A 16961-nucleotide genomic window follows, 5' to 3' on the forward strand; every position below is an offset into this window, starting at 1 on the left:
ATAAGTTGGAAAGGTTCTTTTCCTTTCAAAAACTACTTTGCTTCTTCAGCTGAAGCCATTTTTTGAGTCCACATGCAATATGGGAAGAGAAGAAGGATGGAACAAGAAAGCCTTGCCATGCCACCTTTGGTTGCCCCCCCACTTTTTGTTCAGTGTCTCTTGGTCAATTGGGTAACCCCGAATTGTCCTGACACAATTCTCCTTCTTCCCGAGAGAGGGTAGGAAGGGGAAGAGGAAGAGAGGAGTAGGGTAGAGGGAAGGGAAGAAGGAAGGGAAAGGAGAGGAGGAAGGAAAGAAGTAGAGAAGGGAGGGAGGGAGAAAAGAAAGGGAAAATAAGGTGGCATTAAAACAGGCGAGGGATGGTAAACAAAGCAACCCAAACGGTATGTTATAACCCTATAAATGGAACGACAAATGCATAAGAATGACAAATGTAAAAAAGAATAAGAACTATGTTAATGTATACCTATAATTGTATGTAATAGAACAAAAAAATGAAAAACTTTTCTGGGAATAAACCAATTCTCCTTCTTCCCAATATAACAAAGATAATGACTATGATGGAATAGTCAATAAGAACATATACTTTTCTACTGTTTCCTTTAATAAAATTGTATACCTGTGAAGGAGAGAGGGAGGGAGGAAGAGAGAGAGAGAGAGAATCCTTATTTATTCATATATGGGGCAGGCAGTTACTGCCTTTACACTCTTTTCATGGACTTTCTATTGGTATCTGGTTGTAAACAAAATTCTGAACTATTTGAGTCTTTAGCCTGATCCAGCAAGAGCTTATATTTCAGAAGAACTAATTGTACTAATGAGCTGTGGTGGTGTAGTGGTTGGAATCCAGGAGTGAAATTCAACAGGTTCTAGAGAACCTGTAGCAGAAATTTTGAGTAGTTTGGAGATCCAGCAAATGCCACCTCTGACTGGCCCCAGAGTGGGGTGGGAATGGAGATTTTGCAGTATCCTTCCCCCAGGAGGGGGTGGGAATGGAGATTGTGCAATAGCCTTCCCCCAGGAGTGGGTGGGAATGGAGATTTTGCAGTATCCTTCCCCCAGGAGGGGGTGGGAATGGAGATTCTGCAATAGCCTTCCCCCAGGAATGGGTGGGAATGCAGATTTTGCAGTATCCTTCCCCCAGGAGGGGGTGGGAATGGAGATTTTGCAATAGCCTTCCCCCAGGAGCGGGTGGGAATGGAAATTCTGCAATAGCCTTCCCCCAGGAGCGGCTGGGAATGGAGATTTTGCAGTATCCTTCCCCTGCCACGTCCACCAAGCCACGCCACAGAACTGGTAGTAAAAAATAAAATGAATTTCACCACTGTTAGAATGCAGTACTGCAGGCTACTCCGGTTGACTGGTGGCAGTTCAGTTCTCATTGGCTCCAGGTTGACTCAGCCTTCCATCCTTCCGAGGTGGGTAAAATGAGGACCCAGATGGTTGGGGGCAATAAACCGCTTCGAGAGGGTTGTAAAGCATTGTGAAGCAGTATATAAGTCGAAGTGCTATTGCTATTGCACCTGTTGAACTACTCCAGGAAAATGTTGTCTCTCTTTTCCCTGGCTCACTTTCACAGGCATCTACACAAACACACCCATCTACATAAACCTTCCTCCCTTTAAGACCATTAAATAAGCTGAGGTTCACAAAAGGAACCGAAAACCTCTCCATTTTAGAATGTGGCCACTGTCGTCATGGTTGAAAGTGAATGCCTATTAGCTGACACTGTGTACAATTGATGCATTGCACTGTGGTGGTTTACATAGCAAAATATTGGAGCAAATGTCTACAAGAGAAATGCTTGAGGCACATCCATGTGTAGATGTGGACTGTTTTTTTAATATTTGGAGTTTTGCTGTTAGACTTAGAGAAAGACTTGACAGCAAACAGCAACCCCTGGTGACAGACCTCAATAATACATTGGCATCCTTAATACCCAAGGGTATGGGGGAAAGCAACTGCCAAGAGAGACGCCTAGTGGTGGAATTTGATGCAGAAAGTTGGCAAGAGATGCCTGCCTATTCAATGGTCTAATAATATTCTACAGGAAAAACAGAAAAGCAAGTTAATTAATTCTTAAGACCAGAAAATCAGGTGGAATGTATCAGTCACTGGCATGAAACTGCAGAGCAGGAAAGAGAGTCAGAGTATCAATCACACAAAAAAAGAGCTATCAGAGCTTCATCTGGAGATATATGACACGACAATTAGGTCAAAATTAACTGAGAGAAAGCCTTCTCACTGCCTGGCTGGAAAATCGCCTGAGAAATTCAGTCTTGTCTTGACATTCATAAAATGCAAAATAACCGTTCTTTATTTTCATTCACATTAGCAGAATTTCAATGTAACATTTAAAGTAGACAGTAGGTATTAAAGCATCTGTTGAGTTCACTGGGAGGGGGAGCTACATGTAATATTAAGTGTGACTTATATTCACTCTCTTTTTATTGCTCAGAGGAAGCGATATAAAAGTGAAACAAAGAAGAACAGATAAATTATGACACATTTCTTATGACATTCTATGCCAGTGATGGCAAACCTTTTCGGCACTGAGTGCCAAAAAGGGAGAGTGTGCGCATGGGTGCAGCTCTGAGTGCCAAAAAGGGAGCACTTAATCTGGGCTGCAACCAGGAAGAGGTGCTGCCCAGGGGACATGCGCTTTCTAGAAAGCAAACTTCTGGTTTCTGGTGCATGCATGTGCGCCAGCAGCAAGTCTTCTGGTTATTGCTGCGCAGGCGCCGATCAGCTAGCCAATGCGCATGCTCATGCTGAAAAATGGAAGACCAGCTCCTCCATTTTCCAGCACTGCTGCATGAACAAAGGCCAGCTAATCATTGCATGTACACCAGAAACCCAGAAGAGGAAAGGGCGATGCCACACGTGCCAGGCGACATGGCTCAACGTGCCACTTCAGGCACACATGCCATAGGTTTCCCATCACGGTTCTATGCCAACTCAGATGTACTGTCAGCCTCTGTTTTGCTTGCTACGCTTGCTTGCTATCGGCTGCCATAGGAACGGGGGTGGGTGGGGTGCATAGTATTAGGGAGGGGAATTATATTGTACTGGAGGAGTCTTGTTCTCACATCTTCTGCGCATGCTGGTGGCTGATATTTGGACTTGGTCAAGGCCAACCGTTCCACATACCAACTTGATGAGGCTATTTGAAGATGCACCACACATGACACTTTAGGGAGTTGCAGATTGGACAATGGGTTGGGGAATTGGGGGGGGAGGGTGCTGGGTAAACGTTTGATATGTATATGTTCCTTCCTTTCTGGCTCAGATCTTTCTTTCCTTTTAGCTGCTTTCACTTCATATCTAGTAAAAGTACTTTATCTCTATTAAAATGGAGTTGAGGTTTTCCTTTCTTGGATATTGAAGGAGGCATGTTTGACATGAATGGATTAAAAATATACAGTGCATGGAAAGGAACCAGTAGGTTTCACCTTTCTCCACTCTGCTCCAGAAAGGAGGTATTGAATAAGTACCTGGAAATTCAAATAGTTGCCCTCAGTAGAGACCACCTGTTAGTCATCATTATCCATTCCCAGGGACTGGGGATATATATAACAATGTATAAAGGTGTGAGCACCTTCCCCGAGAATCACAAAAAAGGAAACAGGGATAGAACTCCTTCTCCTCCTAACATGCATTACCCCAACCAAGTGGAATATTTGAAATGCATTTTGGAGACTTTAAAACAAGGAAACCAGTCCTGCAAAGTGTTTTAAATCCAAAGGATATTTCTAGACTTATATTCTAGATGGTGTTTGCTAACTAAGGCATCTTGATCGGATCCAAGACACAGGCCAATAGTTTGGAATGGTGGGAAACGTAATAGTGTGGGAGCACTATTAAGAGGCAATTATAATCAAAACAACAACAACAAAATCTATCCAGAGTAGAAAAACCTTTATGCCCATACATGAACTGAGTACGAAGCCTTTCTGTTCTCCTTCCCACCCAGACACGAACAGTTTATTCCCCTTCCAAAACATTAAAAAAAAGTTTGTCTAGAACTTTTCAGAGGCAAGCTGATATTTGCAGCTGGAGGTCTGAATATAGAGGAACATTACGTGTAATTTATTCTCAGTTTAGACAGGACAATGGCAATTTCTTCCTTCTAGAGACATTTGCAACTTAAGGGAATCTTAGCAGGGGAGGGGGGATATATTATGGACCATGGCAAGGAGGGGAGTTCTACAGAGCAAGATCAGAATGAAAAGAATGGGGAGAATGCAGCAAGACCAGCTCATCAATTTTGGGAAAAAAATGTAAAACACAAGACATTTGGCATCTAAAGAGGAGTGAGATGTAGCAACATTAAATCTAAAGTTCAAAATTACTTATCTGCACGATTGGATATAGAATGTCTTCCCTGAAGGTTGAAAATTTGAGCAGATAACCAAGGTGGAAAGCTCTTGCCTCCTCCAGCTTCCATCTAATGTTCATCTCAGTAACCAGCTGAGATGAAGCCTCTGGTATTTGACTAAGCTCTGTTTGGCCCGTTAACTAACAGCAGCAATAGTGAGCCAGCAAATAAGCAACCAAGCCGCACAGCTTTGTGAAGGACGCACAATACCTTGTCTTAGACTCAGAAGCACATCTCTCTCCACCTCCACTCCCACTATCGCTCTGTACACACCACCTGCTGCCACAGCGGAGCTCATTACACTTCTCAATTAATTAAGGGAGAAAGGCCTATTTTTCTTCGGCTGGCAGAGGTAGGCCTGTGTTAAAGCACAAAACTGTCTCGGTGCTAAGAATTAAAAGGCAGCTTATTCCTTCAAAGGAAACTGGTACCCTTGATGGACCATCATTTTCATCTGCCTGCAATTTGGCAGTTCGAATCTCCGCAGGCTCAAAGCTAACTCAGTCTTCCATCCTTCCAAGGTGGGTAAAATGAGGACCCAGATTGTTGGGGGCAATAGGCTGACTCTGTAAACCACTTAGAGAGAGCTGTAAAAGCACTGTGAAGTGGTATATAAATCTAAGTGCTATTGCTATTTTTCCTCTATTGCCAAACAAAAAGTCATGGGGATGGAGTACCTGAGGTTCTCTAGCTGTTGCTGTATTATAACCACCAGTTGCACTAGCCATCACGGTTTGTGTTGAAGGATGCCAATAGCTATGGTTTAATAACATCAGTAAAGTCATGGTTTCCCCATCCATGATCTATAGAATCCTGTGGAAAATGAGCTGATGAGCTTTAGAGCTCTGCAAAGAAATAGCAATAGCACTTAGACTTATATACCGCTTCATAGTGCTTTTACAGCCCTCTCTAAGCCATTTACAGAGTCAGCCTATTGCCCCCAACAATCTGAGTCCTCATTTTACCCACCTCGGAAGGAGGGAAGGCTGAGTTCAACCTTGAGCTTGGTGGGATTTGAACTGCTGAACTGCAGCTTGCGGTCAGCTGAAGTAGCCTGCAGTGATGCACTCTAACCACTGTGCCACCTGGGCTTTTCCATACTTCCCATCCCCAGATATTTTAGGAAAGTACTTCTTTGAAACAAAACAGTAGCCACTTTTTTGATAACACCAGTGCCTGGGCATGTATAATGCATATATAGAAGCTAATACTGACAAGATGGTTTAATTGATCAAGATAGACCCACGTTTTCTCAAGATGGAATGCCACAGCTACAGTTGCTTGCAGTTGATGCATCTTTGATCAGCTATTTATTTTTCCCTTCTATTTTGAACACATTATTGTCCCCAATATTATGATAAAGTACTTAAAAAAAATATGTTCTGTTTGCCATTTAGCCCCCCCCCCCCCCATTTAGTGTTTTCCAGATGCGTTCAAATTCTGTAGGGTTTTCCAAGTATGAAAGATTATAAGAGCAATACCTTTTGTATCTGTCTAAGACTACTGTTTTCAAGATTTCTTTCACTAAGAATTGAGAATACACATTTACTGTAAAACTGAGGGTAATGTTGCACCAAATATTTTTTCCTTTTTTTTTAGCATTCATTAGATAAACTTATAAGTTACTATTTCTTGCGACTATAACACTATAACTCTCAAATGGATCAGGTTGATTATTCATTCTTCTACTTCAGCCCATCCTATGGGAAATACCCTCATCACTATCAATCTTTCTTATATTCCTTCTACATAAGCATATGAAAGCAGTGGTGGGTTTCAAAAATTTTTGGAATCTCTTCTGTAGGCGTGGCCTGCTTTCCGGGTCCACTGGTGGAAAATCTTCTAACCGGTTCGGTAAATTTGACGAACCGGTTCTACCGAATAGGTGCGAACTGGTAAGAACCCACCTCTGATATGAAGACTGTCAACTTGATTAAATAATAACAAAATAACATAGTTGAAAAGGACCTTGCGGGTCTTCTAGTCCAACCCACTAAAACAGGCTATGGGGATCTCCAGCCTATGAGCAACATGTGTCCCCTAACTTTCCTCAGTTGACCTGTTTTAGAATATCGTTTTCAGATTCTTTTCTCTTCCACAAGACCAAATCATTCCATATTTATCAACATTATATCTTTTGTGTAGGGAGCATCTTATTAGAGGTCCAAATGGATTCCAATAGGTATATTACCAAGGTGCCAGAGAAACTGGGTATAGCACAGCGATCTAAATAAATTTCTTCCTTGTAAAACAGATCTGGATTCAAATGTTAATCAAGAGGAATGGACAGGTTAATAAATGAAGGTTTTGGTGGGGAATTATTGTGGGACATTGTTAAATCAGCAAGGATAGTTGGTAGTTGAATAAAAAGTATCTTTGGTTAATGTTTGGGACTTTGTTATTGTTAAATGTTATAAGAAATTACAGAATAACAGCTCACCTTTTGAATTTATTTACTAAACTGAAAACTGGAAAAAATGTGGGTGCTATGTCAGATAGATAGATGGATGGAAGGATGGATGGATGGATGGATATACCATATTTTTCGGAGTATAAGACACACTGGAGTATAAGACGCACCAAGGTTTTGAAGAGGCAAATTTAAAAAAAAGGTTTTGCACTCTGCAAACCTCCCAAAAATGGCACGTTTTTTGCAAAAATGGGCCTGTTTTTTTTCTTTCAAAAAAGGGTGCATGAGGCTTGCAGAGTGCTTCTGGGGTGTGTGTGCCCAAAAACGAGCAAAAAACAGAATGTTTTTCACAGAAACGGGCCCGGTTTCTGTCAAAAAAGGGCATAGATAGCCTTTAGGAAGCTTATAGATTGCTCCTGGGGACTGGGGGGGGGAATTAAGCAAAAAATAGCCTGTTTTTGCTCATTTCTGCCCTCCCCAGACCCCAGGAATTCTCTGGAAGCCTCCTAAAGGCTCTGCATGGCCATTTTGGTGAAGGGGGCTGTCTTTTGGGAGGCAAAAATGCTGTATTCAGTGTATAAGACACACTCAGATTTTCAGCCTCTTTTTTTTTTGAGGAAAAAAGGTGTGTCTTATACTCCGAAAAATACAATAGATATAAACATCTCTCCCTCTCTCTCTCTCTCCCTCCGTCCCTCCCCCTCCTCTCTCTCACACACACACTCTAAATTCCTTTATTCATTGGACCATCCAAATACCTTTCCATGAAAGCATCATACCCTGGGTGAAACCATGGGTCCATTTAGACCAGAACTGTCTGCTTTGTCAATAGTTTCTGTGAGGGTCTTCCTCCATAGTATTATCCTTTGAACAGAAATCTTGGATACCGGAACTCTATTTCCTTGGTAACCGAAAATTTTAAAGGATTATATTTAGGAGCATTGATGGGAAAGCCCTTAATCCAATCACTTCTTTGAAAAAAAGATATTACCTTGAGGTTTGGGTTTGATAAGCTTCCCACAAGGCTTTGAAATGGTAACCGTCTTCTGGCAGTCCGCATTGTGCAAAGCTCGTTTTAGATTTCCAGTTCGAGTCTTCAGAGCAGTGTTTAGATCACACTCTCCCCACGCCTGGAACTGATATTTACATTCCGCTGTGAAAAATAAATGACTGTTACTTTTTTTATTATCAGCAGCTGATAAAAGCAAGGCTCGGTATAATAACAAAGATATTTTATCCAGCCTTTATTCAGAATAATGCAGGCAATAAGGCAGATTTTCATGGCGGGGACCATAAAACCACTTCCACTGTCGCTGTATCATGGGCTCGAAATTGAATTTGTACAAATGAATTAAGCAGGTTTTCAAACACACTCCCGAAAGGTATCGGCTCCAGCTCATTAGAAACAGAGGTATAAACAAGATGGAAATGGAGTGCTCACAAACCCAGGATGCAAATTGCATACTGATGTCACAATCGCGGCTCTCTGAATGCCTGGTAACAGAATCGCAAGGAAAATTTAACACAGAGCGAATGCCTTTTGAAAGGAGGGGGAGGAGGAAATAATGTGGGAATGATATACAAATACCTTTGCCGTGAAGTTCTGTTAATCTTATTGTATTCCACTAGTCATCCTAGAATTACCTCAAAAGTCTCTTACCTAATTTTATTACAAAATGGTAGCACCATTTTATACTGCCCTGCTAAGACCACACTTAGAATATTTTGAAGTATTTCTGGCAGGACTTCCTGATTCTTTAACAGCTTTGTTTCCTATGCCATCCGTCTGGCAAACTCGCAAGATACGTTTTTCTTGCCATGTACATTTATACATCAGAACCAGAAATAGAGAGATGTGTTGTTTCTCTGTGTCATATAATATTTGTGGGTATATGCAATTTTATTTTATTTACTTTATTATTTATTATTTTATTTATTTTATTTATTTTTTATTTATCTTATTTATTTTTTATTTATTTTACTTATTATTTTATTTATTTTATTTATTTTATTTATTTTATTTATTTTATTTATTTTATTTATTTTATTTATTTATTTTATTATTTTGTTTAATTTGTTTAATTTGTTTAATTTTATTTATTTATTTTTATTTTATTTATTTTATTTTATTTATTTATTTTTATTTTATTTATTTTATTTATTTTATTTATTTTGTTTGTTTTGTTTGTTTTGTTGGTTTTGTTGGTTTTTGTTGGTTTTGTTGGTTTTGTTGGTGTTGTTGGTTTTGTTGGTTTTTTGTTATTTATTTATTTATTTATTTTATTGTCATGTTTATGTAGTGTATATTGGAGGTGGCGACCCTTTGATAACTGTATGTCAAACCTCGAGGTTTGCCTTACTGGGTACGGGGGGAGGGAAACTCCTGATGTTGGGGGGCAGCACGAACCTCCATTGGAGTGCCAATCAGCCGTGTGGCTGAGAGGCGGCCAGTGTGAGGCTACCAGAATGTCCAACGATCAGCTGTTGGGGGGGAAGGTGTCAAGAAGCTGTGAAGCCTTGAGAAGCTGATCAGTGCCACAGCTGACTTCCAGCAAGGCCTGTCTGGGGAGGGCGTGGCTTGCCTATATAACTGCGCTTGGAGGCGGATTATCCCAGAGCTGACTTTAATTCCGGATTGTATCTGTTTCATGACCAGTGGTTTTGGGATCTCATTTATGTTCCTGAGTCTGGCTTCATAAACAAGCCCAGTTATCACTCACCGATATGACTGGAGTTGTTACTACTGGATTAGGGCTGGAGCGTGGATCTTTTGAGATTGTATACAACAAAATTTCATTTTAATGTATGTTGATTAGTGTACATTTAAAGTGACAATAAAGTTATTCTAAGTCTTCTAAATCTAAGTCTAAGTCTGCATCTAGTTTTGGTCACCACAATGCAAAAGAGACGCTGAGTGCAGAGAAGAACAATAAAGGGGACCAGAGGCTAAAGCATATAATGAATAGTTATGGGAACTGAGTAATTCTATCTAACAAAGTGAGGGCTGACATAATAGTCTTCCAATATTTGAGGGTTTGCCACAGAGAAGAGGGGAATCAACCAATTCTCCAAAACACCTGAGGGCAGGACAAGAAGTTACAGATGGATGAGTATCAAGGAGAAATCCAACATGGAACTAATGAGAAATTTCCTGACATTGAGAACTATTAATCAGTGGAACAGCTTGTCTCCAGAAGCTATGGGTGCTCCATCACTGGAGGTTTTTCAGAAGATATTGGGCAGCCACTTGTCCCCAAATGGTATAAAGTTTTCTGTTGCACAAGGAGTTGGACTAGAAGACCTCCAAGATCCCTTCCAACTCTGTTATTCTGGATTCTGTTGAAATGGACCGTAATCCCATTATAGAATCCAGATAAAATAGTCTAATATATATAAAACAAATAATAGGAACAACAAAAACGATGATATAGTAACAAAGTAAAATGGAAAAACTACTGCATTTTTGGAGTATCAGATGCACTAGAGTATAAAATGCACCAAGATTTTGAAGAGGCAAATTAAAAAAAAAGTTTTTGCACTCTGCAGATCTCCCCAAAACAGCCCATTTTTCACAAAAACTGGTGCATTTTTTTGTCAGAAAAAAAAGGCATGCATAGCCTTTAGGAGCCTTGTAGAGTGCTCCTGAGGGCTGGGGGGTCAAAAGCAGCCCATTTTGCCCTCCCCAACCCCCAGGAGCAATCTGGTAGCCTCCTAAAGGCTATGCATGGCCATTTTGGTGAAGGGGCAGAGTTTCAGGAGACAAAAAAATGCTGTATTCAGCATATAAGATGCACCCAGATTTTCACCCTCTTTTTGAGGGAAAAAGGTGTGCCTTATACTCCAAAAAATACAATAATCTTTGTTTTCAATTGTAAAGAGCAAAAAAGGCAATATAGAGGAAAACAAAGCCAAAGGAAAAAAGAAATAGTGAGAGCTAGAAGAATCCAGGCAATAGAAGTGAATAATAAAGTTTGTGTGTGAGAGAGAGGCAGGGGGGTGTTTGCAGAACCATTTAAACACACAAACTAAATAAAATAAATATCAGTGGTAGGAGTGGGTTGTCAAAAAAGGCAGTAGCCGTAGCCATGTGATGAAAGCCTTGCCCTTCTTTGTTTATGTATGTGAAAAGGTTTCAACTACATACTGTAGTTCTGGCCACCATCTTGAGATTGTTGACAATTTCCCCACCCTGGAGACACTGTTGATGAAGATTGTAGAAATGATCAAATCCAGGTATACATCTATTCACCTTTATGACTCTGCTAAATAATTGGGAAAGAGCTCGGAAATGTAAAGATTAATTCACCCGTATTGAATTAACACCACCCTACCCATCCAAATGCCCCTGCCACATGAATTATTCAACTCCTTCTTCTCCACAAAGTCTTGGACATTGGTAGCACCTTCAAGACTAGGTAACTTTTTTGGGAACTTATCCTTTCATCAGATGATGAAGTGGATTCACTATGACAGAACAGAAAGCTGGAATGGGGTAGGGTCAAGAAAACAAGGTGGAAAGCTAAAAACCCACCACCCATCTTGAAGCTTTCTATTATAGAAGTTTCTATTGTGCTGTAATCGTATTGTCTCTGGTGATAATATTGCAGTGGCAAAGTTTCTCTGTTCCATCACTATTACTTTGAGATTGGTGATGGAAGATCCTGGGAAGTTTAAATCTTCCCTATAGGCTACCATGAAATGTAGGGTAAGCAAGACAGCTCAACAGTTGTAACTTTTATTCTAAGCTTTCCCCCATATCTGAATTGAAGTGGTATCCATTCATTCCTGAATCAATAGAGAACTTTACTACCAAGAAACTCGCTATTCCCATTTCCTAACTTTATCCTGCCACTCTATCACTAGTCATTTGTCTTTCCTCCAAGGTCATAAATAAATAAAAATCTAACATGTTGCATGCCTTGAGGCTAACCTTGGATGGTGTTCAAATAATGGGGAAATTACTACTTTAACATTGATATATCTAAAGACAACTTCAATCTGACTTGTTCATGGGTTGAAAATGAGCTATGCCTTGAGAATGAGGCTGGAGAAAATGTTGTCATGGCATATTTTTGCTATGGATAGATGAATGGGAGGAAACATCAAAAGGGAAAGCCCCAATAATGGTGAACAAGAAGGTGGAAAGGACATATTCTACAACAGAACCACATTCAAGGTTCGCCATTGCAGATGATAGAATAATAAGAATAAGACTGTGGCTGTAAATCAGTGTGCAAATTGTCCTCCATGTATTAAAAATACATGGAATCTATTATCGCTTTGACACTATAATCCTTCCACCTTTGAATTTCATTGAAACATTTGATGTTAGGAATACTCTACAAGCCCTCTGTTGCAAAAAAGTTCTTCCGTTTTCATTGCAATACAAGACATGTGAAAAATCCCTTGGGTTAGAATTCAGCCTATGCAGTCCATTGAATGCTGAGGAGCTCTTTAAACCTATCTTTTACTAGCTGATAACCTGGTGTTGCCCAGGTATTTATTTATCCTAATCCTGTATCAGACAAGAAAAGGAATGAATTATATATATAGTGTCAGATCAAAGTAATTTTATTTACAGAGTGCAGGCACCTTCCCCAACAACTTAACCTCTTTGCTTGAAATTGAGGACCTAGGGTGTGTGTTTGTGTTTTTTTTTTAAGAACCAATCCCCCTTAACAGAGGAAGCTACCTTGTTTTTTGTAAGAATCAATCCTTCTTACCAGAGTACTATGAAGCCATTACCTACCATAGCAATTCCACTGGGTTGTACAGTAGACACCATTTTAAAGCACAACAGGCTGTATCTTAACAGAACTTGAATCCAAGATGCACACTATTACTGTCAAAAGTACTGTTTGTAGGCTTTACGGTTCTGTAGATTTCGTGATGCTGCATAAGTGGTATTTCTCTCTCCCTCTCCCTCTCTCTCTCCCTCTCCCTCTCCCTCTCCCTCTCCCTCTCTCTCTGTCTCTCTCTCTCTCTCTCTCTCTCACACACACACACACACACACACACACATATAGTATATCACTGTAAGCTAAAGGTCTGAGGCAGAAAGCACATGGGATAGCATCACAGTTTCAATTCCCACATTTTCAGCCATCTTCACGGGATGGCAATTAAAATTCTGCACAAAATAAAAGTCATATTATGATCTTCAGACCAAGACTATGGAGGAAGCTCACACAAACTGCCCCTGTAACTTACAGAGATGGGTGTGTGGCATAAAGATGGGTGTGTGGCATAATTAAAGCAAGTATACATCCAGAGGAACAAAATACACTTCCCCATTTTGGCAGATATGCTGAAGAATGTTCCCACATGGAGGGGTATGAAGAACAAAAATCAAAATGCTGGGGCTGTAAAAGGCAAAGCAGCAATTCTTCAAGCCCAGATGGCTGCAAGAGGAAGAGATATGGAATTGAACTGAGCAATATTATTCAGCTGATGCCAATACATTCTGGATCCAATTTTTCCTTCTGGTATTGAAAACTGCAAAAACTGATATTTTTCAAATATCAGCTTTAATAAACATGTCATTAGCCTTTTTGGGTAATACGTGGGTGCTAGAGGTTCAGAAGTGAGTTTATGCCTTTATAGGTAGTTCTTAACTTACAACATTTGTTTAGTGACCAAAGTTATTATGGCCCTGAAAAAGGTGAGTTATAACCAGGGGTGAGTTCCAACCGCCATTACTACCAGTTTGGTAGTAAAAAAAAAAAAGAATTGTGCGCACATGCGCATTTTCATTTTAAAATGATCTGCGCATGTGCACATTAAAAAATGAATAAAATTACATTTTTAAAATAAAGTTTGTTCTGCGCATGTGCAGAATAGAAAATCAAGATGACACCACCGATCATAGAACCGGTACGGTCATGTGTCCGCCGGAGTTACTACCTATTTGGCCGAACCAAACCAAATAGGTAGGAACTCACCACTGGTTATAACCATTTTTCACACTTACACCAAGGGTGGGTTTCTCGGTTGGAACGGGGTCGGCGGCGTCCTCGTGCACGCGCGTAGTGCACTCATGCGTACTAGCTTCTGTGTGATGCTCCAGCTGCTACTGGAGGATCGCGCAGGCACTGTATGCGTCCTGCGCATGCGTGGAAGCGCAGAACTTGTCAAAACCGGGTAAGAAACGTGGGCAGGCAGGTGGACCCTTCAGCATTCCCGGAAGTTACTTACTTCCGGGTTCGCCGACCAACCGGTTCGTGGGGACCGCCGCGAACCACCTGAAACCCACCCCTGACTTACACTGTAACTGTAGTAGCATCCCAGTGGACATGTGATCAGAATTCGGATGCTTGACAACTGATTCACATTTATGACAGCTGCAGTGTCCCCGGGTCATGGGATCACCTTTTGCGACCTTCTGACAAACAAAGTCAATGGGGAAGCCAACCATGCTAATAATTTAACAACTGCGATGCTTCACTTAACAACTGTGGCAAGAAAGGTCATTAAATAAGGTAAAATTCACTTAACATCTTGCTTAGCAAGAGAAATTTTGGGCTCATTTGTGGTCATAAGTCGGAGACTAACACCCACACCATAAAATACTCCAAATAAAGTTTCCTTTCCTTTCTTTTCATTCATCTTTCTTGGTAACTTGAAGAGAAGGAATGAAAGTTTGCCAAATAGATTTCCCTGTCTGATTGAATATACCATATGCTAAATGTTTGGATCAGTAATTAACTACTAAAAATGTCATTAAACAGAATAAGAAGTTTTTAATATGAATGTGAGACTGAATTAGCTACCTAGCTGCCTGCTGGGATTTTCTTTATTTCTCATGGCCTTTCCTTCTTTCTTTCTGTTTTTCGGACTTTCTTTTCTCTTTGCTTGCTTGTTGATTTCTTTCTTGCTGTCTTTTCTTTCTTACTTTCTTTTCTTTCTTGCTTGCCTCTCTGTCTTCTTCTCTTTCTCTCTTTCTCTCTTTTTCTTTTTCTCTCCTCCAGTTTTCCTCTCTTTCTCGCCACCTGTCTTCCTCTCTTTTTCTCCACCCGTCTTCTTCTCTTTCTGTTTCTCTGCTTTCCTGCTTTTCTCTCTTTCTCTCTCTTACTCTCTCTTTCCTCCCGTCTTCCTGTCTTCCTGCCTTTCTGTCTTTCCAGGCCGTTGACTGGAATTCTGGAAGAAGCTGTTCTAATATATTTCAACATTGAAAAAGACAAGTTTAAATAATCTAAATAAATAGGTGCCTTAATGTTGGTTGTGTTTTAATGCTTATATTGAATATTAATTTTTAAAATTTTGCTTATTAAAGCGTTTTTTTCAAATTGCAAGTTTTTTTAAAAAAAAATGATAATAGATTAGACTCTAATAATGATTAATCAAAATCCCAAGGATATTACCTCCAAATTGCTTCTTCCAGTTGCAGGGAATCTTACATCTTTGGGTCTTCATTGTCTGCTTACAATCAATTCCAGTCCGAGTGCCCTCACGGGTCCCAAGGCCACAATCTCCACTTGTAGGAACACAGACACTCCATTGCCATTCTCCACAATCAGATTTCTTCACCTTCTTCTCTGAAAAGAGTCATAAAGGGGAAAAAAGCAGGAGACAGTTGGATAATTTTAAAAAAAATCTTATTCTGACTTTAATATTTAATTTTATTAAACCATACACCTGCCCAGAATCCCTTTCCAAGAGAGATGGGTGGTTAGGATCAGGGGTGGGTTCCAGCTTGTGTTATTGCGGGTCCGCTCAGGGGTGCGCTGTGGGCACGGGGCACATGTGCTTGATGTGCCCTATGCACGCAAGCACAGTAGTAAAAAGAATTGCTTCTGCGCATGTGCAGAAACAAAAAGCAAGATGGCAGTGCCTATGGTGCCACCGATAGAACCAGTTCAGGGGCGTGTCCAGCTGAGTTACTACTAATTTGGCCGAACTGGTCCGAACCAGTAGGAACCCACCTCTGGTTTGCGTGTATGAAATATGAATGAATGAATGAATGAATGAATGAATGAATGAATGAATGAAAAAACTAAACAAATAAATAAATATATTTTGATGCCCAGGTATGAAAATCAAGAGTTCTTCCTGTAATGGGCTCTGAGAGTAACTTTGGGAGACTGAAGAAAGAACTGCAGACTAGACATTAGTCTGACAAGTGCTATCTCAGTCTCCAGAAGGAATGGGGATGGAGAAAGCATCTCAGAAAGGACTTTCCTCAATTTTCTGGAAAGTAAGGGCAAGGGAGAGGACCTGTGCTTGCAAGATTCTTTTACTGTAGGCTTACAATAAAGGTAGTGTCGTAGGTAGCTCATGATTTTGGTTTCCTGTATGTACTACTTCAAAAGGCTGACACATTTTTACAGATGTTCTACCTGAAAATGAACAACTTCCAGGAGTTTGAGGTTCTGCGCCAGAGGTGGGTTGCTACCAGTTCGTACTGGTTCGGCAAACCGGTAGTGGAAATTGTGACTGGGTCACCAAACTGGTAAGGATGGCAGGCTCGCCACACCCCCGAACCAGTTCCCCGGTTGTCGCAGCATTTTTTTTTGACATTTTTAATATTCTGTGCATGTGCAGACCTATTTACAGGCAACTGCGCACGCACATGGAGCATGCATATCACGCATTCACCGAACTGGCAGTAACGCTGGCAGCAACCCACCCCTGTTCTGTGCAGTACATTTTCTTAAACATATGCCAAGCTTACGAGCCACGGTGGTGCAGTGGTTAGAGTGCAGTACTGCAAGCTACTTCTGCTGGCTGCCAGGCACCTGCAATTTGGCACATCAAATCTCACCATGCTTAAGGTTGACTCAGATTTCCATCCTTCCAAGGTGGATAAAATGAGGACCCAAATTATTGAGGGCAATAACCCCCATCGCTCCAAAAATGCAAAACTTGGAGAGCTCAGAGTTCTGCCTTCACCTTTTAGGAAACCTTAAAACAGGATGCTAGAAGGCCATACATCAGTCTTGTTTGCCCTTTTTATACCTTTTCGAAATATTAAAAATGTGTGCTTCTGTAAAGTGAACGTGACAACCTCCAAGAGAAACATAAAACAGGTAAACAATTATTTCACTCAATCTGTAACTTTAATTGGCCAGGTTTGCAAGCAATTTATATAATTGCTTTATATAATGTTAAATGTTATGATAATTACTACGGTATATCTTTCATATGCCTGAGACACATCAGATCTATAGGGACATA

General features: G+C 40.5%; 1 protein-coding gene across 1 annotated transcript in view; it reads right to left on the reverse strand.

Moving 5' to 3' along the window:
* PTN (pleiotrophin) overlaps positions 1 to 16961 on the reverse strand; it is a 113427-nt gene that overhangs the window by 16915 nt on the left and 79551 nt on the right. The window contains exons 3-4 of the mRNA XM_032221800.1: positions 15149 to 15322; positions 7780 to 7941 (exon numbers count right to left, since the gene is read on the reverse strand). Coding sequence (XP_032077691.1) covers positions 7780 to 7941; positions 15149 to 15322 — 336 coding nt within the window. The remainder of the gene's footprint in view (positions 1 to 7779; positions 7942 to 15148; positions 15323 to 16961) is intronic.

The sequence above is a fragment of the Thamnophis elegans genome, chromosome 7 (assembly GCF_009769535.1).
Source record: "Thamnophis elegans isolate rThaEle1 chromosome 7, rThaEle1.pri, whole genome shotgun sequence".
Lineage (NCBI taxonomy): Eukaryota > Metazoa > Chordata > Lepidosauria > Squamata > Colubridae > Thamnophis > Thamnophis elegans.